Source organism: Pseudorasbora parva, chromosome 7, assembly GCF_024679245.1.
Source record: "Pseudorasbora parva isolate DD20220531a chromosome 7, ASM2467924v1, whole genome shotgun sequence".
Lineage (NCBI taxonomy): Eukaryota > Metazoa > Chordata > Actinopteri > Cypriniformes > Gobionidae > Pseudorasbora > Pseudorasbora parva.
The window spans coordinates 26651202-26677364 of NC_090178.1; the positions used below are offsets into that span (position 1 = coordinate 26651202).

At 39.5% G+C, this 26163-nt stretch overlaps 1 protein-coding gene and 2 long non-coding RNA genes across 4 annotated transcripts; all 3 read left to right on the top strand.

The window, feature by feature from the left end:
• The first annotated feature begins 1667 nt into the window (after positions 1-1667).
• Positions 1668-3215, top strand: LOC137083114 (uncharacterized). Its single transcript, XR_010906457.1, has 4 exons — positions 1668-1765; positions 2075-2103; positions 2352-2420; positions 2590-3215. It is a non-coding gene; the product is annotated as an uncharacterized lncRNA (long non-coding RNA).
• A 1199-nt stretch (positions 3216-4414) lies between these two features.
• On the top strand, positions 4415-12802 carry LOC137083760 (uncharacterized). Its single transcript, XM_067449697.1, has 7 exons — positions 4415-4475; positions 7821-8138; positions 8277-8585; positions 11397-11480; positions 11738-11776; positions 11940-12020; positions 12123-12802. Exons 1-7 carry the CDS (start codon positions 4415-4417, stop codon positions 12176-12178), a joined length of 948 nt encoding a protein of 315 aa, XP_067305798.1. The 3' UTR covers positions 12179-12802.
• Positions 12803-15853: 3051 nt separating this feature from the next.
• LOC137083761 (uncharacterized) lies at positions 15854-18527 on the top strand. 2 transcript variants are annotated; one of them, XR_010906598.1, is made up of 4 exons: positions 15854-15958; positions 16761-16952; positions 17082-17178; positions 17337-18527. It is a non-coding gene; the product is annotated as an uncharacterized lncRNA (long non-coding RNA). The 2 variants fall into 2 exon arrangements; XR_010906597.1 differs by lacking the exon at positions 15854-15958 and having other exon boundaries at positions 16603-16952.
• Positions 18528-26163: the final 7636 nt, after the last annotated feature.

Here is a 26163-nt window from a genome sequence, read left to right on the forward strand (position 1 = left end):
TCGCTCTCCATACGTCATCGTCCGTTTGTGACGCCCCTTTGGACATGATTTCTTTGCCAGACCAAAACTCAGTTACTGAGAATGATCTGGTTTTAACCAGGCTAGTCAAGGGTTACTCTTTTAACGCAACTCAACTACAATTTAATCTAATATAAGTTTAATGATTTTATCTACAAGTTTGTTTAGTACAAAAGTACTAAACAAAATATAGTTTTGGTCAAAAATAATTACCTCAAAATATGTTTTCTTTATAAAATCAGAGAGTGCCTATTTCAAGGGATCTGAGAAGAAGCAGGTAAACACTGGTGGAATTGGTGATGTTACAACTCTCTCCATTACAACCATACCCGGTCTCCCCCTACACATATTTCAAAGCCCATTTTGTGCATATCGAACGTTTCTACGTTAGGCCCCAGATCCTTTGTTAGACATGGATCATAAGTCATGACTGTGGTGTCTATATAAATCTCTCAAAATAATCAATCATCAGAAAAAAACTGAAAAATTGTAACGTATACGAGGCATGATGTGTGTATCGATGTAATTTATTATCAGCTGCTCTAAAATCTACAAATAGGAATTATTCAGCTGAAGTCATCTCAGCATTTGAGATAATAGTCGCAATATCTAAATATAACAGTCAGCCATTCAGAACATTACCGTATCTCTAATGCTGAGGTGACTTCAGCTGCACACAGACATGTAATTGAAACACAGCAAGGCGTTTATCTTGGTCTTACCCATTTCAGTGCTTTACAGTGCCAGTTATAGTTATATGTATTATTTTGTTGAGAAAGTACAGCTTTTCAAAAACCTTGTGACAACAGCAGTTAAAATAAATCTGTTATTAAATCTGTTAAATATGTTTGTAAAAGGATTGCTTATAACGTCCTGTTTTTGTGCAGTCAATTAGGTTTTTTTTTAATTTACATAAATGGCACGTCTGAACTAAAATCCATCCTCTATGGCATCAACTACACAGACAGTCATATGAGTGAATCTCAAGTTGTGTGAATAATTCCTTGTATATTTTAAAGCAGCTGATAATAAACTTTGACTCTTATGTTTTGTCTCGTGTACGCATCACCAAAACCATCATGAAAACGAATGAGCTACTGTTATGTGAAAAGTTTAATAATCAGATTAATGAGACATCAGACTTATCCAAACAGTTGTAAATATCTGTCATGTACACACACATACTAAATAAACATATGAGTGTTCAGATGACTTTCAACATGTTAAAATAACTGTTCTCGCTCTTTTGTTTCATTCAAACACAACTGCCACCATCTTGTGTTATTGATTATAGTGAATATTAATGTAATATTGCAGCAGTGTTCATCTTGTTATTTAGCTGATTATTTTTTACATTGTATAGACTATTTGTAATGGTGTTTGACCGCCCTATTGGCAGCTGTAAACTAAGCAATAAAGGTTTTGTTAACATATCATTCACAAATATTCATTTTATTATAATTATAAATAAGTATGGTATTAAATGTCTAATTAACCAGGTGTGGTTATTATATCATACTGTAATTTAGGGTGAATTCTGGGTGATTCGGACACTTTTCCCAAGTCATCTCAATGCCAAAAAGTGTCCCAATTACCTTGAATTCACCCTACTGTAATATACAGTAGACGTTCTGAATGTGTCCATCTACAGTCTCTCCCTCAGTGTTTGTGATTGTTGGTGTTGTTGCTGCATTGGCTGTTCTTCTCACGGCTGTTATTCTATCGGCGATTCGTAAAAAAAAACCTGGTGAGTTTTAGTTCCTCTTATTTTATTACAACAGACAAAAAGTTCAAGAAATCTTATGTCAGGTTCAGTTTTATCATAGAAATTTAGAAAGATATGATGATAAAGATGTTGAAGTGATTGGTTTGAACTATGGTTTGTAAGATTTTACAGATTTCAAAATTATGTAATTTTAACATAATTCCTTTAATAAGTGAAACGGAATCAATTAACAAGACAAAGAAAAGTTTTTTCTAGATACATTTAACTTGCATTGCAGACATCATGTGTTCATCAAGTATTTCTATAACATGAGGCACCATTGTTTTTCAGATAACAGAAGCGGGACTGATGATTCTGTGGTAAGTGCCGTAGACATGAAGCTGATCCATGAGCTGGTATTGTATTGTGTCCATAATCACTGCTCCAGTGTGAACTGTCCCTGTAAAATGTGTAGTTTTTAGTCTGTAAAAGCATCAGCTAAATGTATTAGTGTACGGATTTTGTATTGTTTTTTTGTCTAAATGTCACAGATAAATATAGTGGAACCATTTATGCAACATTTCAGGTATTTCATAATAACTTGGTTCACCATGTCTTGGTTGTTTAGGAGCAGAAAGATGATGTGACTTATACTGAGGTTGTCACGTACAGAAAAGACAAAGACAAAGAGAACAAGGTGAGTAAAAACTTCACAATTTTCCTAAACTTTCTAATCATTGTCCACTAATGCCATTCATCTCTCAACATAATAGTTTGCAGTTCTTCTTCAAGTTAAAGAAAGAGGCTGTAATATCTGTGGGTTGAAACTCAAACCTTGTGTGACAATATCTGTGATGTTCATTCAGGTTCATGTTGATGTTGATGATAAAGTGACTTACGCTTCCATCAGATGAGAACCGGCTGGACCTCAGGACAACTGCAGTCAACTTTATGCCTCTGTGAACAAGAACAGTCACAAATGAGTAAAACAGGCATTCATTATACAAAGACCTGGTGATATGATTCATAGAGGAATTAAAAACATTACAGTTTTTTTCTTAGATCGTTCTCATTAAATCGTCAATTTTGTTGATTGATTACGTTTGTTGTAATTATGAAAAGCAAAGCAAATGATAATTTATCAACAATATCATCAACAATAGGATAAGAATTAAAATATTTTTTGAACCGTTTGAGCAGCTTTCAGAAATGCTTGTAATATTAGATTGTATTTGTCAATAATAAATGTATGATATGAAGTTGCCTGTCAAACACATATATTTATAGTATTATTTATTTTCTGTAATTATATGTGTTTTCTTGTAGTTCTCCTGAATGGGTTTAAGCCTTTAGGATCCAGATGGATTTTTAAGTTTGTTCAAATCTTTTTCTGTTGCGCTGAGGTCAGAATTGTTTTTTCATTGTAAATATAATGCACCATAACTGTTTTAAGACTCAAGCTACACTGAAAACATCCTCTCATTAGTGACTGATGCAGATGCTCAGAAATTATTTACCACAATATGAAAGATTTTTTAAAAATATAAAATATCCAAAAACGACTTGCACAGTGTGATATTTCATTCAGTTGTGTACTTACATTATCCCAAAAGTTCCCAAGGATTTGAAAATCCAAATTGAAATAATGGCTTGTCCCTTGTCATTGTTGCCTATCAATGACGTAATATCTGCTCTATCCTTGGTTTCCACTTGTAGAAACCATGGCAACACACGTGGACAAGTGGTGGTTAGCATCTAGCATCATCATGGATCACGATTATTCATTGGCGAGTACAGAAAATCAAATAGAAAAGTAGATCAACTGAGGCAAGCAGGCTTTGGAACAAATGGAGAAATAAAACAAGGGTCATTATCGGAGTGTCGTTTTAGAGATGGACAGAGCTTTGTGACAAACTTGGAGGGGTGTTTTAATAGTATTTTAAATGAAGTTTTATTTAACAAAGTTGAGCCCTCCCTTGGACATCACACCAAATACGCATAAATTACTGTTGATATATTTTTGATTGGCTAAAAAGAGTCAACTGGTCAAGATTTGTTTCATGCTGTGGTTTCATCAGCGATGTTGTGTTTTTGCGGCTGAAGAGTGTATATGCAGGAAACTCTGTCAGAGATAGAGTCTCCAAAATCACCCTCTATATAGTGCACTATTGGAAAGGACAGCCATTTGTTGTTGTGTCTGAAATCATAGTAGACTTTATCAAGCACACTCATTCAATCCCATAATGCACCACAATAATGAGTGTAATGAGTGTACAAACGTACAATCAACTGATACAAGAATACCCATAATGCACTGTAAGGGCCATGACGTCCATGACAGATTTTTAAATAATTTCATAAAGATATTCTTGATTTCTTTAGTTGCAAACAAACTTTTACTCTTAAAGGCTCCATTCAGAGTCTAAATTCCAAAGATTATTTACAATGACAACGTAATATACTGTATATTGCCATTATGGACAGGGCATCTTTGAATAACACGTTCGACTTAAGAATAATCCCACAAGAGCATATTTATATATACACTATGATATGGTAGTGTCAGTGAAATGCATCTGAGTATAGTGTCAACAGTCAATTGGTCAGATAAGAGGAAGTTAACAACCACACGAAGGGCTGATGATGTTTAAAGGAAGAACTAAAGAAAAGAAAGACTGAAAGAAACAGAACATGGCTGATCGGCGTCATATGTGTCTGCTGCGACTGATCATTCTCTGTCCACTTCTGACAGGTAAAAATATAATCTATATATGCTCTATACAATGTTATGAACGATCTGTGTAATGTGAAGATCCTAATTAGTTGAATTCATTGAATTATTCTACAGTATAAAGTCTGACTGAGAGACAGAGTTTTTATTATTTATTCTTAATGGAATTCATGTTGTGATTAGAGGTGTTGATCAAACGTCTAATGATATGATGCATCGATGCCACATACAAAATATCGATATGAGGTACCAGAGGTGTAGCACCAAATGTTGGCCCCCGGTCACAGAACCAAAGGGGTGGGCCCCTATCAACAATGTAATTTTAATGTATGTTAATATTATGGATTATCAATATATATTTGTGGGCCCCCCTCGCCGAGGGCCCGCTACTCAGTTCCACTATTGACCCCTGTCCGACACCCCTGTGAGGTACCTTTACCTTTTTGGACTGAGCTTGACGACGTAGATGTGACGTAAGCAACCTGTCTGACAGCTGTAGGTCTTCTAGTAGTTGTGGAAAGTGAAATCTGAATCACGTTGTTTAAATATTTTTTCCCGTTGCTTTTGGCTCACTATGGGCTTCTCCCCATTCTTCCCCCTTGACTTTATCAGACTTTATGTCTCCACGTCCCCCCGACTGTCTCATAGACAGTAAAAGATTGCCTGCGAGCTTCTCCTCAGGTCTATACGGTAATTTCTCAACTGTGCGACAGAGTCGCGTTGATTATGACGCAATCGTTAGCCTATTTTTACAAAAACAGCTTCTACGGGGCGATAGTGTAAGATACAAGGTAATGGAGCCTTTTATACATTGTCGTGTTTCTTTATATATAAACAATGGACAAATGGAGTCTTTAAACGCCTCTGATGTAAAGTTATAGTGAAGTTATAGTCAAAGTGACTCAAAAATGAATGGGAGTCAATGGGATGCTAACAGCAGGTGATGGCTTGGTTAGCAATGGCCGCCCCTATGGGTGGAACGCTTTCCGAGTGCTAGATTACCCCCTTGGTCTTGCAGGGAAGATGGCAGAAAGTGGAGAGCCCAACTCGACCGCAGCAGAGAAAGAGATTTTAACTCCATAATCTAAAAAGCCATGTCTGGAAGTACGTTGGATTTTGGTCGGTAGGAGGTAAAATTGTTGAGATAAAGTTATATGCAAGCTATGTAAGATACAGTTAGCATACCATGCCTCATTTTATTTACCGTTAAATAGAAACATTCCTAAAATGTAGGCTACTGTACTGACTGAAGAGATATTGCATGAATAAAAGATAAATACACTGCTTCCACTGGTGTGATTATTTACCATGTTAAGGAAAAAGCTCCATGTTTAGCACAGCACAGCTCGCTCGGAGCGCTCAATATGCTGTAAAACTTCAATTAATATTAATAATATTTGTTTCAATCACTGAATGAAGCCTGTTATATTTGGGACAAGAGTCGCGAGTCTCGCGACCTTAAGTTGCTTGCACAAAACTCTTGATCAGCACTCACATTTTTTTCATTTAAACCGTTATCCGCAGTGAGGGAGAGAGAGAGAGAGAGAGAGAGAGAGAGAGAGAGAGAGAGAGAGGGAGAGAGAGAGAGAGAGAGAGAGAGAGAGAGAGAGAGAGAGAGAGAGAGAGAGAGAGAGAGAGAGAGAGAGAGAGAGAGAGAGAGGTCTGCGCTCTGCGGTCTTGGCCATTAGTTAATTTATATATAATAATTATAAAATTTATAATAACAATCTACTTGTTTTTGTGTAAGTAATACGTTGTCAAATATGTATAAAGTTAAATAGACAAACTATACAAGTAGTTAATGTTTCTTTGTATTAATTTGTCCTGTTATTGACGTAATGCGTGTCATTGACAAAATGCGCGCCGAGATGTTCGAACTGTTCGAATATTCGTGTTTGTTTTAGAGGGAATATTCGAACGTCATTTTTTAGCAATTTTGACAGCCCTACTCACTATACAGTCAACCAGTATGGAAGCTTATGTGTAGCAAATTTCAAATGCGTGTCAGTCCTCTGTAAGTGGACGTCCGCCTTGACGCCCTCGCTTTCATGCTGAAAGGGATTAGCTACATGCTAAATCAGGCTAAGAACATCTGTGACAACTACCAACTACCACCCAGAATACATTAGTAACCACCCAGAACACCCTAGCAACCACCTACCTACAACCTAGCAACAACCCACAATACCTTAGCAACTGCCTAGCAACACCCTAGCAACCACACGGATTACCCTAGCAACCACCTAAAAACACCATAGCAACTACCCTGAGTACCTTAGCAACCGCCCCGAGAACACCCTAGCAACTGCCTAGCAACCACCCATAATACCTTAGCAACCAACAAGCAATGCCCTAGCAACCACCCAAAACACCAAAGCAAACCGCCCGCAACCACCCAGAATACCTTAGCAAGCACCTAGCAATGCCCTAGCAACCACCCTGAACACCCTAGCAACCTTCTAGCAACCACCCAGAATACCCTAGCAATCACATAGCAACACCCCAGCAACCCCCCAGAGCACCCTAGCAACTGCCTAGCAACCACCCAGAACACCCTAGCAGCCGAGTGACAGGTTTTGCCACTGCAAGCACCATTCACATTTTTAGTAGTTGTCTGATGTTACTGAGTGGCAAGAAAATGTGTCTGATTTTAGTGAGTAGTAAAGAGGAGGAGGAAGATGTACAGAACTGGCTGGAGAGGAGAATGTTACATCAGGCAACAGTTCCTGACTGGTGAGGAGGAGGATGATGCGTCTGGCCAATTTGAATTATCATTTTGCACTAAATGTTGCACATTTAGTATGGAAAATGTCAATTTAAATACTGAAATGCATTGCCATTTTGCATATTGCATTGCAAATTTGCTACACATAAGCTTCCACAGTCCTGAGTGTCAGATTGCGAATACGATGCAGAATCAAAGCAGCTGTAGCAGAGAAAAGACAGATGCAGAAAAGTTTGTGCCTGCTGTAGGACACAAATCATGGGTTTGGAAACATTTTGTAAGCAAAGAATCCCAGTTCCAGCTGAAATACTACAAACTTGTCTGCGCATCTGAAAGGAAAACATGGAATTGAGGAAAGTAAAAATATAACTGGTAGTGTAAGCCGGGCACATAATATCTAAATATTGATAAATCGATTGATATAGCCCTGAATCGAATCGGAACATAATTGGATCGTGGAATTTTTTTGAGGTATCGGCATTCAGCAAATATAACATCGCTGGCTGACAGAATCAATATCATATCGTATCATGATGAACTGTCCGCTTTACACCGCTAGTTGTGATCTCATGTGGTGTTTTGTACTTTAAAATTTATTTAGATTTATAAAAAAATTATCACTCAAATTTACTGTACTTCAGGTATGACTGGAGGAGACAAAACTGATGTGTTCAGCACTTCTGGTGAAAATGTCCGTCTGCCCTGTAATAATGCTCTTTCTGACTGCACATCAACTGCATGGAACTATGACAGAGATTCATCACCGACAGTTGAACTGATTAATGGAGGGATAAAGAAGAATGACATAGAGAGACGAGAGAGACTGAGTGTGGGGTCTGACTGCTCTCTGAACATCAAGAACGTCACTCAACAAGATTATGGGCTTTACACCTGCAGACAATATGTGAATGGACAACATCAAGGAACTGATGCACCTGTTTATCTGCATTTTCTTCATGGTCAGTGTTTCTGTAAATTAGTATTGAATGAATGAATTATTATTATTATGTTCAATTTCAAAAGAAAACCTCTCTTTAAATTATTTACTGTAAAGCCTGAAGTCTGTCATGTGATTTCTGTCTTATTTTCAGTTTCAGTCTCTTCATCCTCCTCACAGTCTGAGATCAGATCCGGCAGATCTGTGACTCTCTCCTGTCAGTTGTATTCATATAGTTTCCCTTGTGATTATTTGGTCCGTTCTGAGGGAATTCAGCTGATGTGGGTGAATCAGGCTAATGTTAGTGTGATGAAAGACTCCAGATATCAGATATTATTCTCCTCAACACGCTGTACCAGCATTCTGACTACAAGACTCCTGAATGAAGATCACAACAGAGCGTGGAGATGTCAGGTTACTCAGAACAATCGACTGAAGACCTCAGCCACAATTACTGTCAAGGATTCAGGTAAAAAAAAAAAAAAAAAAAGAACAAATTTTGTTTTTATTTTCATTTTAAGAACACTTTTTCTGATACAGAGACATGACATGATGATTAATAAAGTAATTAATTCAGGACGAACTGAAGGTTTCTAGTGTCTTTCACCAAATAAATGAGGCATTTATTGTGGTAACCGAGGTCATATCTTGGCATAAAGGGGCCATGAGAGAATTTTTACTACCCACCTCTATTATTCACTGAACAGAATTTCTTGTTCTTTGGAAGCAAGTTCATCAATGATGTTGTCATAGCTACACTATGTCTTTTGTCTGCTCCTTAGTAATATGGATAGCAACAAAATCAATGTAAAAACATACATGCCTCTGAAAAACAGGACACAAGTGCAAATATTAGCTAATTGTTGAAACTGAATTAACAATGAACATTCACTATCTAATCATGAAGCTGCTTATATTCATGCATGTGGTCTGGCTGTTGTTTCTTTGCCTTGTCTTTTTTCCTTTGATGGGTAGGTGTAGCCTAGAAATCTAGACGCACCCTAGCGGCAGCAAATTTAATTTGCCCGCAAGTGTCAAAAAAACATCTTGATGTGGGTCTGGCTTGTCAGGCTAGGGTAGGTGAGCTTCATGATGATGAAAAACCTTTGAGCTACAGTTCTCTTGTTGAACTCTTCCCTCTTGGGCCACAATGGCGAATACGATGCAGAATCAAAGCAGCTGTAGCAGAGAAAAGACAGATGCAGAAAAGTTTGTGCCTGCTGTAGGACACAAATCATGGGTTTGGAAACATTTTGTAAGCAAAGAATCCCAGTTCCAGCTGAAATACTACAAACTTGTCTGCGCATCTGAAAGGAAAACATGGAATTGAGGAAAGTAAAAATATAACTGGTAGTGTAAGCCGGGCACATAATATCTAAATATTGATAAATCGATTGATATAGCCCTGAATCGAATCGGAACATAATTGGATCGTGGAATTTTTTTGAGGTATCGGCATTCAGCAAATATAACATCGCTGGCTGACAGAATCAATATCATATCGTATCATGATGAACTGTCCGCTTTACACCGCTAGTTGTGATCTCATGTGGTGTTTTGTACTTTAAAATTTATTTAGATTTATTAAAAAATTATCACTCAAATTTACTGTACTTCAGGTATGACTGGAGGAGACAAAACTGATGTGTTCAGCACTTCTGGTGAAAATGTCCGTCTGCCCTGTAATAATGCTCTTTCTGACTGCACATCAACTGCATGGAACTATAACAGAGATTCATCACCGACAGTTGAACTGATTAATGGAGGGATAAAGAAGAATGACATAGAGAGACGAGAGAGACTGAGTGTGGGGTCTGACTGCTCTCTGAACATCAAGAACGTCACTCAAGAAGATTATGGGCTTTACACCTGCAGACAATATGTGAATGGACAACATCAAGGAACTGATGCACCTGTTTATCTGCATTTTCTTCATGGTCAGTGTTTCTGTAAATTAGTATTGAATGAATGAATTATTATTATTATGTTCAATTTCAAAAGAAAACCTCTCTTTAAATTATTTACTGTAAAGCCTGAAGTCTGTCATGTGATTTCTGTCTTATTTTCAGTTTCAGTCTCTTCATCCTCCTCACAGTCTGAGATCAGATCCGGCAGATCTGTGACTCTCTCCTGTCAGTTGTATTCATATAGTTTCCCTTGTGATTATTTGGTCCGTTCTGAGGGAATTCAGCTGATGTGGGTGAATCAGGCTAATGTTAGTGTGATGAAAGACTCCAGATATCAGATATTATTCTCCTCAACACGCTGTACCAGCACTCTGACTACAAGACTCCTGAATGAAGATCACAACAGAGAGTGGAGATGTGAGCTTACTCAGAACAATCAACTGAAGACCTCGGCCACAATTACTGTCAAGGATTCAGGTAAAAAAAAAAAAAAAACAAGAACAAATTTTGTTTTTATTTTCATTTTAAGAACACTTTTTCTGATACAGAGACATGACATGATGATTAATAAAGTAATTAATTCAGGACGAACTGAAGGTTTCTAGTGTCTTTCACCAAATAAATGAGGCATTTATTGTGGTAACCGAGGTCATATCTTGGCATAAAGGGGCCATGAGAGAATTTTTACTACCCACCTCTATTATTCACTGAACAGAATTTCTTGTTCTTTGGAAGCAAGTTCATCAATGATGTTGTCATAGCTACACTATGTCTTTTGTCTGCTCCTTAGTAATATGGATAGCAACAAAATCAATGTAAAAACATACATGCCTCTGAAAAACAGGACACAAGTGCAAATATTAGCTAATTGTTGAAACTGAATTAACAATGAACATTTACTATCTAATCATGAAGCTGCTTATATTCATGCATGTGGTCTGGCTGTTGTTTCTTTGCCTTGTCTTTTTTCCTTTGATGGGTAGGTGTAGCCTAGAAATCTAGACGCACCCTAGCGGCAGCAAATTTAATTTGCCCGCAAGTGTCAAAAAAACATCTTGATGTGGGTCTGGCTTGTCAGGCTAGGGTAGGTGAGCTTCATGATGATGAAAAACCTTTGAGCTACAGTTCTCTTGTTGAACTCTTCCCTCTTGGGCCACAATGGCCCTTAAAACTGTCTAACTGAGGCACATATTTAAAAAAGAAAAGAAAAAACACTCTGCATTGCAGTGGCTTGGGCCTGAACAATCGCTTTCGAAACACACACCTCTCTTCAAAATGACTGCCACTGTAAACAGTGATGGATCATGTCATGTAATGATTGACTATGAAAATATGATGTTAATGTCCTGCATCTGAACATTGATCTTCTGCAGCTCCAGTCGATTCATCAACATTGATTCCAGTCAGCAGCTCAAACTCTGAGAAATCAAACCAAACTACAGCAGCTCCAACACAAGGTACAGGATCAGTCACACAGCATTACTCTCTCATTTCAGTGGTTGCACTTTTTGTCACAATTTATCCGACTTCAATAAAAGCTTTACCCACATTAAAATGATTAATTCCATAATTTCATTATCCAAAACCTCAAAGAATTTTGTACATCTGAAATGTTTTCTTAAAAAAAGTTGTACGTTTTAGATGCTGTCAATGCATAAATATTCTACATTCCAGTGTTTATGTTTTAACTGTTTGATGTTTTACACAAAATCAGATAATAAAGTCTGTACGGAAGATGGATCATTATTCAGAGGTATGAAAAGTCTTTGCATGTTCATGCTGATATATCATGAAATTGTCAGTGAATTTGTAAATAGTTCATTGTTTTATATTCTTGATTTCAAATGTCATTTACAGCTTCACAGATTCATTCTCTTCTCTCTATCTAATCATCTGTCCATCCATCTCTCCTGTAGTGATTATGATTATTCTTGAGATTGCAGCGTTTGCTGCTCCTACTGTGATTCTTCTTCAGATCATCTGTGCGAGAAGAGCTGGTGAGTTTTGAGACAGAATCTGATGATTTTCATTGATCTGTTACCATCTGTGCTCATGATAACTTTTGACAGGTCAGTAAATTGTATTTAATTATTTTGCAGGAAGGAAAGACTCGTACTACCCAGAGGAAATGGAGATGTCTACAGTATTAGAATAAAACACACATAACAGGGAAGATTACAGCGAGACTCATCTTCATGTTTGTGAATATTTCATTTTCAAGTGCTCCATATAAAAATGATATAAACAAAAGAAGACATTTACCTTAATAAGCATGAGGGGTTATTTCCACATTCAGAAATAATAATATGCATACATGATAATTTCAGCTCTCTAACTTTATTTCATCTGACCTTTAAACTTTTTACAGAAAGCTTTTGAGTGATTGAATAGTCCATTCTAAATGACGATACACAAGTATAGATGTATTTTTATGTTTTTTTGTATTATTATTATTATTTGTTCAGTGATCATTTCAAGTCAAAGTCAAATGCTTGTGTATGTTTCCTCCTAACCCCAAATAAGAAAATATATGAATGATTATTTTTCTCATCCACAACATACTTTTCTAAATGTTTAGTTCATGCCATCATTAGGAGACACCGTTTAAAATATCAAAATATTATCATTTTATCATTTTAATCCCATCTTTTTTGACAGAGATATCAATCGGTGTGATTTGAAAGCTGTTTAGTAACAATATCATGTCTAGAAGAATGTGCAGCTATAACGGCATGTTAGTGTTTGCCAGTGTTAAACTCATATGAGCAGACAGTGAGAGGGTCACTATTCACTCCATCCAGATGTGGTTCTGTGGTTTGTCTCGAGTACTTAATGGAGTGTCCTTTCCATCACAGGACAGGACGTATCCTTTATTGTGTTTAAGGTGGAGCAGGATCTCACTCTCAGCTGACTTTGTTGTCTGTTTTTCTGCACCCATCTTAATTCCCACAGTCCAGTCTGGCTTTTTATCGACCTCTATTTCCCAGTAGTGCTGGCCAGTTTGGAAGTTGTCCACTGAAACTGTTCCTGGATTGAAGTCTTTATACAGGCCAGACATTCTGTCAGCTTGTCGGATTCTGGCGCCCCCTGGAGACACTTTTAAGTATGACTCGCCAGGGTTTTTCAGGGTTAAACTCTCAGGAACTACAGCACAGACACAAACAGAAACATCAGATTATGATTATGACAGAAACATCATTAGATTATGAATCAGTTGTTGAATGAGACATTATTGCAGTTCGTACATTGAACATTCTGGTTATGTTTTGTTCTAAACCTAGCCTGGTTAAAACCAGACCATTCTCAGACAAATCTAAATTTGCCGGAAGTTGTCTTGGTTTTCCCAGGCTATTTTAAACCTATAAGCATAAACAATTTAACTTTTGCTATTAATAAGTGTACAGATTCCCTGAATCTTCGTTTTTGATGATTTCAATTAAGCTGTGTTACTTTTAGTTTAAATTTGTAAAAAAATAAAATAAAAATAAAAATAAGGTTAAAGTTTGAAAATGTACTGTTTACATTAATAAAATGTTTGATGTTCAGTATGAAACTGACTAAATATCTCTTGATATTTTAAATACTGAATTTCGATTGGTCATGTGTATTATTTTATGGTACATTTAATTTGGTAATATCTTTCTTCTATCTGTTCAATCATCTGCAACTGCCTGTCTCATTTACAAACAGGGATGTTTAAGATTAGTTTATTTTTATTTTTAATCTAAACTAGTTTATATGTCAAGTTCTTAGAAATGTAACCTATGTTTCTATAATTGAATAATGCTAAAATGCCCAATAGAGGTGTAACCACTAAACATAGGCTACTGAAAAACTTTCCTTGCACACTGAACTATGTTAGAAAACAAAGCCTAATAATTTAATTCTAAAAGTTTAAAGTGTAGGGCATTAGCCTACATTACACTATATGTATGTATGTATGTATTATTATTGTTATTATATATTTAATTATAATGTATTGATGTTGATTATCACGCACAGAAAACAAGACAAATATGGAGAATCATGATAACTAAAGGCCCGTTCAAACCAAGAACGATAACTTTAAGATACACACAAGCAGACAATACCGTTCTGTTTATTCTAAGAACGTGCTTGTCTGTCGCTTTAAATTCTCGAGCTCGTAACATCAGAATGGATTCTGATTGGCTGTCAATGTTTTTCTTCGTATATCAGCTGGAAAAAAAAAATCCTGAAAGTGATTTCAATGATATTGTTTCTTTGTGGTAGCTGTGAAATTTTATATTATAGCTGTGTGGTGTAAACTCTGCTATTCTTTCATATAGATAACTATTTTTAGAACTGCATCTTTATAATTATCATTATCGTCCTAGTAATATGGTAATATAGATAAACATACCGTTGAGGATTACAAAATATTGTGCAGTACCTGGGCTCGACAGTAATACAACATGTAAGTAACTGGTTTCATTCTAATGCCTGATCTGAAATGTAATGATTCATGTACAATCAGATGTTCTTTATGTGTTAGTAAATCAAACCATGTGACTAAACGTCACCCAGCAGGCACAGGACGTCAGTATGACGTCAGATTGACGTTGGACCCCAACGTCGGATAGACGTTGGATTTTTGTTGAAAATGAAAATCGGGTTGACGTCAGAACCCAACGTCATATTGACGTTGGGTTCTGACGTCAACCCGATTTTCATTTTCAACCAAAATACAACGTCCGTCCGACGATGGATGTAGACGTCACTCTGAAGTCCTGTGCCTGCTGGGTAGAGATCACTGTTTCCACAAATCCCTTCACTCGATTGGGATGTTCTCTTTTATTCTAGACGGAAAGTGTAGTGACTGTATTTTTAGAGCATATTGCTACTGCACGATAATGGTAAAAATGATAATCGCGATTATTTTGCTCAAAATCATAATCAGGATTATTGATCACGATTATTTTGTCAAAAAGGGTAATGTTGTTTACCAATCTACACTTCACCCAAAAGGCCTGTAGGTGGCACACTGACTTCATTTAACCAACTATGATAACTTTGTTAGATGGTAAATCAATACAAAACACATGGTTTGGTGAACACTTTCTAATCTGTATTAACATTAGATTTTTAAAGCAACACAATTCATTTACAAATGAGACAAACCACAGATTCAGATTGCCCAGCAAAATTCTTAAAGCAAAGAACAATGAAGAAAATTTCTGTGGCCAGGGACATTCTAAAATGCTTAACGTGAAAAATGCTTAATGTGGCTTAATGCACTGACAGCGATATTACAGTTTCTCAATCGATTTGGTACATTTCTCCAAACTCAGGTAACTGCTCTCAAAACATTTAACACAGTGATTAACAGATAGTAAATTCTCCTTAATTTCATACAAATTACAAATCAAAAGCATAATTTTCTCAAAACACTGTGCACAAAATTCCCTAATGTTATCACAGCAGTTCATACAGCCAAACAAATCTTTAATATATCAGGACAAATATTTGCAGCTTTTTCATTGGTCTTCACAAAGATCACAAGCATTTTTGTGCTATTTTCAAAACACAACAAACAAAACTCTGTGAATTGATGCAATTTAATCCACAGAAATTCAATTTGGCCAACTGAAAAAATTATAGGTGATCAATCACTTGCAAATTTTAAATTGGAGACCTGAATTTTTGTTTTTTTTTACAATGTATACAACTAAACTCGTAATTAAAGAACTTTGAAGAACACAATTAAAGAAAATGAAAAATGTGTATTTTCATTCATGTATTTGTGTATCTACAGCTGATTTTTTTTATTAAATCAACAGAGAACACTTGTTGCTTTAATGTTAGTATTTATTTTTGATAAATGCATTAATAGAATAAACTGCAGTGCTTCATATGCAGCCAGTGAGGAGCCTCATAAACTGGAGGTTTGACTAGACAGAATGCCGGTTGGAAAAAGGTAAAACAGTTTCCTGTTCTTGCGTGTTCACTCTTTTTTGCTGCGGTTGCGGCACTTTCTTCACTTATTGCTTTACTGAAAATAGGGTGACCAGACGTCCTCTTTTTGATACATAAATAATGGGTCTGCTTGAATTTCAAAATCATCCAGGAGTTTGTTCTACCTTAGCAAGGGTCAGACTGAACTGCAATTTAAAAATAAAAAATATCTAATTTAAATAGATTTTACACACTAATAGCAATATCATATCACATAATTAAACAAAGTATTGCATATCACATTTTTCTTCAATATCACCCAGCCCACATTTTATTTATATATATATATATATATATATATATATATATATATATATATATATATATATATATATATATATATATATATATATATATATATATATATATATATATATATATATATATATATATATATATATATATATATATACATACACATACACACACACACACACACACACACACACACACACATATATATATATATATATATATATATATATATATATATATATATATATATATATATATATATATATATATATATATATATATATAAAATAATATAAAATGTAAAATGTATATAAAATGTAATCATATTTGCATTTGCATTCTGCACACCCATTACTCTCGATGAAATAACTCACCAACTCTCTTCACTGCTATTTTTTTACCAACTCATATCTGGTCACCCTACTGAAAGTTATAATTCATGTTATTGCTAACATTGATATGACAGCATAAGTATGACTTCAGTGTAACCTATTTGTTATTGTGTCTAGATATCACTGGAGGCAGAAAGTTCCGACCTGAAAACCTTTTCCTGCAGTTGTGCGGCTGGTAAAGGATTCTGCAACCACATTGTTGCCATCCTGTACCAGACCGCACACTATTCGCAGCTGGGTCTGCAAGTTGTCTCGCTCCCCTTGGCCTGCACAAGCGACTTGCAAAAATGGCACAGACCAAGAACACAGGTAGGTTTGTGATAAACATGTCATTATGATTTAAGAACTGATGTGTATCTATAACAACTGTAAATTATTTTAAAACCACCCTTAGTAGTCACTACTGACTGTAACTGCTCTTTGTCTTTTACTTTTAAGGGAATCCATCCTGAACCTGCTTGTGAGCTGGTGGTGAGAAAGCCCAAAACAGTGGGCAAGAACGCTCTGAGGTCCACACTGTACCAGGCTTAAACAGGTGATTCATTTGTTAACTGTTTGATTGTTGCTTCGTGAGTTTTTTTTTTTTTTTTTTTTTTTTTTTTGAATAAAATGTAAATCTAGTAAGGCACTCATGTCTAACTGTTCTTTTGTGTGACCAATAATCTTGTGCACCCTCTTTGGTCTTTTGTCTAGGACCACTTCCAGATCCATATATGATGGCATCTGGAAGCAAATTAAGCCAGGTACAGCCCCAGCCTCTCATTGCGGTTGTATTGGATGGGGTTTCTGAGATGGAGCTGACACCATCTAAATTTGGGTCTGTCCCTCGTGGATCGCCGATGTCCTATCACTGTCCACCCAAGAAATCCAGTGATGTCATCCTACACCACATGGCTCCAGAGTTTCCATCCCTTCCTCTGATGCAGCACACTTTTCCCAGGTTGCATTTTGTCCCAACCTTACAGCAATTAATGCATCTTCAGCCTCTTCAAGTGTCACCGCAGCTCTCCAGTGAGATAGCTAAAGAAACTCAGCAGCAGTCCAAATGTCCTGCGTGGACACAGCTTCGGCGACCAAGGCTGACTGCCAGTTGTTTTTGGGATGCATGTTGTAGTAGGGCGTGTCGTGCAGAGCAGGAGTCTGCTGCTATTCAGATGATCAGAGGCTCCACAAAGCAAACAGCTGCAATGAAGCGTGGTCTGCTGGTGGAGCCTGAAGTGCTGGCAAACTATTCTGAACTGATGCAAGTTAATGTGCTACCAGCAGGATTCATCATTCACCCTGACGCACCACATCTCGGGGCCAGTCAAGATGGTCGGGTGTATGACCCTTCAGAGTCGCCTCCTTTTGGCCTGGCTGAGGTGAAGAGCAGCACAAAAAATGATCCTTCTCAGGTTGCTCACCTCAAGGTGCAGGAAGGCCATGCCAGTCTGAGGCGTACACATAAGTACTACTGGCAGGTTTAGGGCCAACTGGCAATCACAGGACTGACGTGGTGTGATTTTGCTACAGATACCCTATCAAATTTAACTGTGGAAAGAATTTGGCGTGATGATTCATTCATAGCGGAAATGAAAGAGAAATTAGATCTATATTATTATGGCACATACATGAATGCGTACCTAAAATTCCAGTAATGTTGTCTTTACCAATCAGTTTTGCCTTCTGTTTTACTGTTGATAAACTTTAATGCTATTTTCTATTGTAAATGTTTCATATTATTTATTGAATAATTTGTTATGAATAAGTTATTATTTATCAGTTTATGTTACACAAGGATGTATCGTTTTGACCAAAAGTTATTTATAATTAGTTTTAATTATTCAATCAGTTTTGACTTCTGTCTTAATGTTGATAAACTTAATTGTTATTTTCTATTATAAATGTTTGATGTTATTTATTGAATAAGTTGTTATTTATCAGTTGATGTTACACATACCAAAAAATTAAAGGATGTATCATTTTGACCAAAATTGTTTTAATTTGTTCATTTGATGTTTTAGTTAAATCAGTCACATTTCAACAGACAAATATTAAGAATATACCAATTATATTTAATTTGATGTTTAACTAAATTATTTACATACCATTAACACATTATACAAAATATCAATTCATTCACTCTTCAAAACAAAAAGGTCCTTGATAATTGGCTAAAACACAGCAGTTAAGCCACATCTGATTGACACTGCCAATCAGTGTCAGCGGCACAGGAGAGTCCCAGATGTGAAAAGACTTTACCCTACCGATCACTCTCTCCACTATAATTCTGAGGCAGGCAATGGCTTGGGTTTGTTCTGTTTCCTCCTTGCTAAATTGAGCTGAACGCTTAAAAGGTGGAATGATGAGATTAGCTCCAATGTCAGCAAGGAGGTCTTGAATGTGGAACCCTTTATCTGCCATGATGTCGTCTCCTGGCTCCAGCAAGGGAAGGACTCCACTGATCCTGGTGATCTCCTTATCAGAGATGCACCCAGTGTACAGGGGTGAGACGAATGTCACCAAACCATTAGGAGCAACTCCAATCAGCCCTTTCAATGTCGTCCTGTTTTTATAGTTTGAAAAGGTTTCTGACTGCAAGGTCAGGGATGAGGCTGTCTCCAGGGAAATTTCTGTGCAGTCCAGTATCACTCTGACATTGGGACAGTACCTCTGGAATTTAAGGGGCATAGTGGATTTAACCTTTTCCCTTCTTATCCAGATGGGAAGTGAGCCCAGCATTATAAACAGATAATTGGCCCAGGTAATGGTAACCCTGCTGACCCTGGCAATGCTCACATTAAACATGTCAGCAATGAGCTGCTCCTTAATGCCAACAGCAACCCGCATGGAGTACATCAAGAACTCGTCTATTAATGGCATTGTAAAAAGGATGGCTATTAGAAGCTCTCCTGATGTGAATTTGCCGGTTGATAACAGACCCACTACAGAGCGTCCGGTGAGAGACGTTTAACACAGAAGATCAGGTGTACGGGAATAACCCATTTATTGTCACCACAACTCAGTACATCGAATAAATTCTTCTTTGCATGTGTGTGTGGTTTTCTACAATTGAAAGATAAAAGAGAAGTAAGTACAAAGTTAACAATGACAAATAACAGCAATCCCAATAAATGGGAACAGTAATCTCCACAAGGAATGTTTAAATACAATGGTTAATACAGTAAATAGTAAGAATGAAATGTGCCATTATATAGGAAAATACACCGTTACAAATTACTGATATAGTGCAGTTGAAATTCGACACCTTTTTGCGCTGAATGCTGAATAGAGAGACAGAGCCGCTCTGTCTAGCTTATTAGTGCGCATGCGCTTACAGAGTGCTGTAACTCTTGGAAATGAGCAATATATAATTATTAAATAAACCATATGATAAATAAATGGCACAGAATATGTCTTTGCTGCATGACAATGATATATGTGAGGAAACTGGTATGTAAATATACACACGAACATCTTTACACGTTCGCAGATCGCATTTGTCACTCGCATACATTAACTTATACACACTCGAGGCAATCGAACCGGTCCTCAACAGAGTAAGAAACAATATCTCTATATATACATAAACAGACTGCTACTTACTTTGCAGGCACGCACACAACTTTAGCAAATATAAATCGCTACAGTACAGCTCGCATCCCTTTGCATCACTGATCGATCTGACTCAACTTAGTGGGCGGGTGCACTACTCTGCACGTTCTGTTCTGAGCGCTGATTGGCTCGCGGGATGGATGATGTGACAGATGATGCGATTTGGCATACTAATATATATATATCTATATAACCTTCCTGGTGGCCTTTTTTACAGCCGCCCCCAGATTTCCAGAAGGAAATATGTATAATCATAAAAGGCCTATAACCTATACCATTCAAATTAGCTTTAATCTGGTATTGCCGGCAATCTGATTAGGCGTGCGACTGGGCGTGTGTACAACCTGTCCCCCACCTTAACTTGAGCTGTTCTTACTCTGCTGTCTACTCCAGGGAATACCTTTGACACCTGGCCCACTGGCCAGAGTCCCCTGGGCAGTTGGGGGTCAACGATCAGGACGACGGTGCCAACCTGTAGTTCAGATTTTTCATCTTGCCACTTCAGACGGGTCTGCAGGCTGGGAAGGTAGAACCTGATGAAGCGCATCCAGAATTGGTCGGCCAGCACTTGGCTATGGCGCCACCTGCGCCGACTGATAAGTTCAGATTCCGGGTATATCACAGGAGGAAGTGAAGAATCTGGCCGCCCCATCAGAAGGGAGTTTGGAGTGATGGGGTCTAGATCAGAAATGTTAGATGAAGTGTAGCCTAGTGGCTTGGAATTTAAGATCCCTTCGATCTCCACCAACACAGTATACAGTACTTCGAAGGTGACAGACTGGGCACCTAGTGTTGTCCGCAAGGCCTGCTTTAGGGAACGAATCTCTCTTTCCCAGCTGCCACCAAAATGTGGAGAATTAGGAGGGTTGAAGTGGAATTGTATTTGCTGGCTTGCCAACTGGTCTTGCAGTTCTGGGACGATGGCTGCATATGCTTCTTTCAGTTCTCTCTCCCCTCCTTTGAAGTTGGTCCCTTGATCCGATAACAGCTCGAATGGCTTGCCTCGTCTGGCGATAAATCGTCTGAGAGCCATGAGGAATGAATCAGAGTCAAGACTGTGAAGGACGTCGATGTAAACTGCCCGAGTCGTTAGACATTTGAACAGGATGCCCCATTTCTTCTCATTTCTGCGACCTACTTTAACAGTATATGGACCGAAGCAATCCATTCCTGTTGAGTAGAAGGCGGGCTTGAATAAACGTAATCTGGCTGGGGGGAGGTCTGCCATTTTCGGTACCTCTGGATTTCTTCTCCACTTCTGACAGTCCACACAAACACTCTGACACCGTTTGATGGCCTCTCTACCTCGAAGAATCCAATATTTACGCCGAAGCTCGGCAAAGACTCTCTCAGGGCCTGGATGGTGGAGTTTAGTGTCGTAAGTCTGTATGAGCAATTTAGAGACTGGGTGTTTCGGGTCTAGGACAATGGGGTGCACGGTATCCGGATCTAGATAAGGGCTCCAGCGTAGACGACCTCCTACTCTGATCAGCTGAGTCTCATGGTCTAGTTCGGGGGCAAGTGTCTTCAACCGACTGCTTCTGGGAAGTGATTTACCTGTGGTTAACTCCTCCAGCTCCGAGGGGAAGCACTCCCTTTGAGCCTGCTGTAGAATGCGAATTTCTGCTGTTTTGTAGTCATCAGCTGTTGGACTATTGCCTGCCGCCCCATTACAGGCCCTAGACTCTAGTAGTTCTTCGAAAGTCTTATAACGGCTAATGTCAGGGAATGACTGGCTGACTGTGAAGCAGGTAAGGAGGCAGTGAACTGGTTTTCGGAGCTCCTCTTCATTCCCAGCCTCAGGATGTGGGATTTCTGGCCACAGATTTGGAGGATCTTTGAGAAAGGATGGCCCTTGGTACCAATGGCTGTCTTGTCCCAGCCTGCATAGGCTCTTACCCCGTGTTATATCGTCTGCTGGGTTATGAGCTGATGGTACATACCGCCATGTGTGCTGTTCTGTTAGGTCCTGAATCTCTGCGACTCTGGTTCCAACAAACACTTTAAATCGACAAGAGTCTGAATGCAGCCAAGTGAGGACTGTAGTGGAGTCAGTCCACAGAGTGAATTGGTGTATGGGCAGGTTCAATTCCGTTCTGACTACTTTAGCAAGCTGTGCCCCAGTCAGCGCAGCACAGAGTTCCAGCCGAGGGATTGATTGTTGTTTTCTGGGTGCCACTCGTGATCTGGCTGTGAGGAAGGCCACCTCTACCTCACCACGTTGATCCTCTGTGCGGAGGTAAGCTACGGAACCGTAAGCCTGCTCAGAGGCATCGCAGAAAACGTGTACCTCTCTCTGACTCAGGTCTGTGTCTCGGATTGGGCTGGTGTAACACCTTTGAAGGACGATGTTTTGCAGGACAGGCAGCTCGTCTACCCACTCTGACCAGTTCTGTAGAAGATCCGCAGGTAAGTGTGGGTCATCCCAGTCTCTTTTCTTATCCCAAAGGTGCTGCACTATGAGCTTGGCTCGAGTAGTGAAGGGAATGAGGTAGCCCAGGGGGTCATACTGACTGGCCACAATTTTGTAAATGGTACGCATGGTTGTCTCAGTGGTTGCAATGGGACGATACTTATAAGAAAGCGTGTCCGTTTGGTGATTCCAGAGAAGCCCAAGAGTAGATTCGTGGGTGTCACTCTGCCCTTGTGAGATCCAAAGTTCAGTGCCATCTGATCTGGCTTCAGGGGGCAAATGGCTTATTGTCGAGAGGTGGTTGCTGGACCACTGCCTCAGGTCGAAACCTCCGTCTGCCAATAAGTTTCTGATTTTGTCAACGAGACTCTTGGCTTCTTCCACTGAGGGGAAGCTCTGCAGACAATTGTCTACATAGAAAGACTTCAGGACAGAATGGCGAACGTCTTCCCCAGGTTGGCTATGATCCAGGACATGCTTTTGTAATGCAAAAACTGCACAGCAGGGGCTGCATGTCGTTCCGAAGGGAAGAACCTGCCATTCATAAACGTTAGGTGGATCCTGTGTCTTTAGGTCCCTCCAGAGGAATCGCAGAAGTGGCCTGTCTTCTGGAAGCAATCTAATCTGGTGGAACATCCCCCGGATATCACTGCTGATGGCAATGGAATGCTCTCTGAATCTGAGCAACACTGCGAGAAGTGAGGGACCTAACACCGGCCCTGGGAGCAAGAGCTTGTTAAGGTTTTGACCTTGAAATTGAAACGAGCAATTAAACACAACCCTGTTCTTTCCATTGTGTCGGACCAGGTGATGGGGTATGTACCATGTGTTGGTTGAGGATGTTTCTGCACTTTCTTCCACCTTGACTGCATAACCTGCCCGCTCTAGTTTCTGAATCTCCTCAGTGTAGGCAGCTGCTTGCTCTAGATCTTTGGCCAGCCTTTTCTCCATGGCTCGCAGATGAGGGAGAACAGCATTTTTGGGGGCCCTGAGGTCTGGCATGTTCTTAATGCGCAACAGTGGGGTTGCATAGCGCTTAATGCCATCCACCTCTACTCTCTCTGTCTTGCTCTCCAGAATTTCCACTGCTTCCTGGTCATGTCTGGATCTCGTGCTCATCTTTTCACTTTGCCAGGGAAGCACGTCTATCTGCCAGAGTCTCTCCACTTGTTTAAGAAGATCCGTTTCTGGAGGTGCCATTGAGGTGAAAAGACACTGTTGTTCAGTGATCTCCTGTTGCAGATGTTGTACAGGGCCCTGCAAAGTCCAGCCGAGACGAGTCTTAATGGCTGCTGGTCCCCCTAGAGGCCCTAAGCGGATTGGTTCGACTGCTGTAATGAGGTGGGGGTAGTCGGATCCGATGAGCAGTACAGGGCGCACTGCCTCTAAATGGCTCAAAGGAAGCCCTCTGAGGTGGTGGTATTTCTCCCTCAAAGTCTTAACTGGGTGTGAATGTTCAGCAAGACTCAGCTGCTGGGCTGTGAATGCACCCTTTATGTGATAAAGTTTGCGGGGCTGTGACAGGGGGGAGATGTGAAATGACACTGCGGCGCCAGTGAGCATTTGTAATTCCTGTCTAATTGTCCGAAGGGGAAGATCTTCTGGCTGACCTTTTAGGCCCAGCTGTTGGGCAGCATTATGCAGAAGGATAGTCCTCTCTGATCCATCATCCAATATGGCATAAGCCTTCATCTTGTGTGCCCCATTTCTGAGAATGACTTTGACGATCTTCAGAAGAACCTTTCGGCTGGCAGGAGGCTTACGAATGAGAAGTATCTCGTTCATAGTATTCAGGAGGCAGGCATTAGCTGAAGTGCCTTCATGTGGGGGAGGCTTTGGGATGACTGCACTTTTGAAATTGATGCCATGAAGGACCAGTAGGTGGCGGCCGTTACACTGTTTGCAACGCATTTTCAGATTGCACTCTGAAACCTGATGATTCCTCCCACAACGCCAGCATCTGTTGCAGTCCTTTACCCAGTTTAGTTTCTGCTCAACTGTAAGCTGCTTAAAGTTGTTGCAATTGTTAAGGGAGTGTTTATGATGGTCACAGTAAGGGCAGTATGGAGTTGAAGTAGGTTTGTCGGTGGACGAAGTCATCTTTGTCGGTGGAGGTGCTTTATCTGTGCCAAACAGGACGGTGGCACCTTTAGCGAAGGGCTTAGTGTCTCTGATCACATCTCGTGTTCGTACTGGATATCCACGACGACTGGCGCCTACAAATCTTGATGTGTCCTCCTGCACTTGAATTTCGTACTCTAGCCAATCTGACAGATCAAAAAGGGTAGGAATCGGCACTTGGTGAGGATGTGCAAAGCGTCGAAAACTTGACCGAAGGTCATGTGGCAGTTTTCCTAGGAGCCTGGAGACATGAGAGCCACACTGCAACTCAAAGGTGCCTTTCCTTCCTAGTTGCTCTAGCATACCAACAAGGGAACGAACTCTGAGGGCGAAAAGTCGGAAAGCTTTAATGTCCCCACTGGCTATGTTTGGACCATCCATGAGCTCTGCTATACGTTGCAATGCGAGCTGATGAGGCTGACCATATTGCTGATCCAGTGCTGCCATGGTCCTGGTGAATGGTTGTTGTGAATGACTGTAAGAATCAGCGATAAGCAGGGCCTCCTCTAGTTTAAGGTGGTCAGTGAGTATTTGGAATTTAAACCTCTCTGTGGCAGTTGCAGGGAGAATGTTCTCCAGGGCTATCTTGAGCCGTGAGAATTCCCTAGGGTTCGGATGTACAAAGTCTGGAATTGTGGGGGTCGGACCACGGTACATCTGCGCTAGCTCAGGAGGGACTGGGCTGGATGCTCTGCATGGCAAGTAAGAGCGTTGGGCAGATTCTGGCTCATATGATGCATAACAATTTTGTCTGTAGGGCTCCTCAGATCTGGAGTAATAAGTATTTTCCTCCCTTGTAGCACCCCATTTGGCATGTTCAGAGTGTGACATATGGTGGGGAGGATGTTGCTTTGCTCTGGGTACTGCTATTGGAGCTAGAAAAGACTCAGCACAGTGCCTGGGCTGATCTGACTCAATAGGCCTGAATCGTGATGCTGGCACTGGTGCAAAGCTCTTATCACTCTGTTGTGTTCTCAGAAAACTGCGTGGCGCAGGTTTAGGTCGTGTAGGGGGGACAGGAGGAGAAGACTGTACTACAGGCTGTCGCTGCTCCAGTTGGATCTGTAGCTGTTGCATCTGTCGTTTCAACTGAGAAAGTTCTTGTGAATACTGATCTGTCGACTGTTGAAACGTGTCCCTTTCGTGCTGCATCGTCTGCAAAGTCTGTATCAGATTATCATGGGCAAGGCGTAGATCCCTATTCTCACGCTGGAGTATGCTGGTTTCCCATGGTTCATCTTCAGACCACTGTTGAGGACTTTCAAGCTCTTTGCGCAGTAGTGATGGTTGAGTGGTACCAGCTGCACCTTCCTCTGGTTCTGGGCTAGGAGGCACTGTAGGATGAAACTGAGATTGTGGTGACATGGGTTCAGGAAACAGTCTTGGGAGAGT

Bases quoted from the DNA above. Each gene is read 5' to 3' on its own strand.
- LOC137083760 (XM_067449697.1), top strand. From the start codon at position 4,415: ATGGCTGATCGGCGTCATATGTGTCTGCTGCGACTGATCATTCTCTGT. The intron at 4,476-7,820 runs GTAAAAATATAA...ACTGTACTTCAG, and splicing joins TCTCTGTCCACTTCTGACAG to GTATGACTGGAGGAGACAAA. The intron at 11,481-11,737 runs GTACAGGATCAG...ACACAAAATCAG, and splicing joins TACAGCAGCTCCAACACAAG to ATAATAAAGTCTGTACGGAA.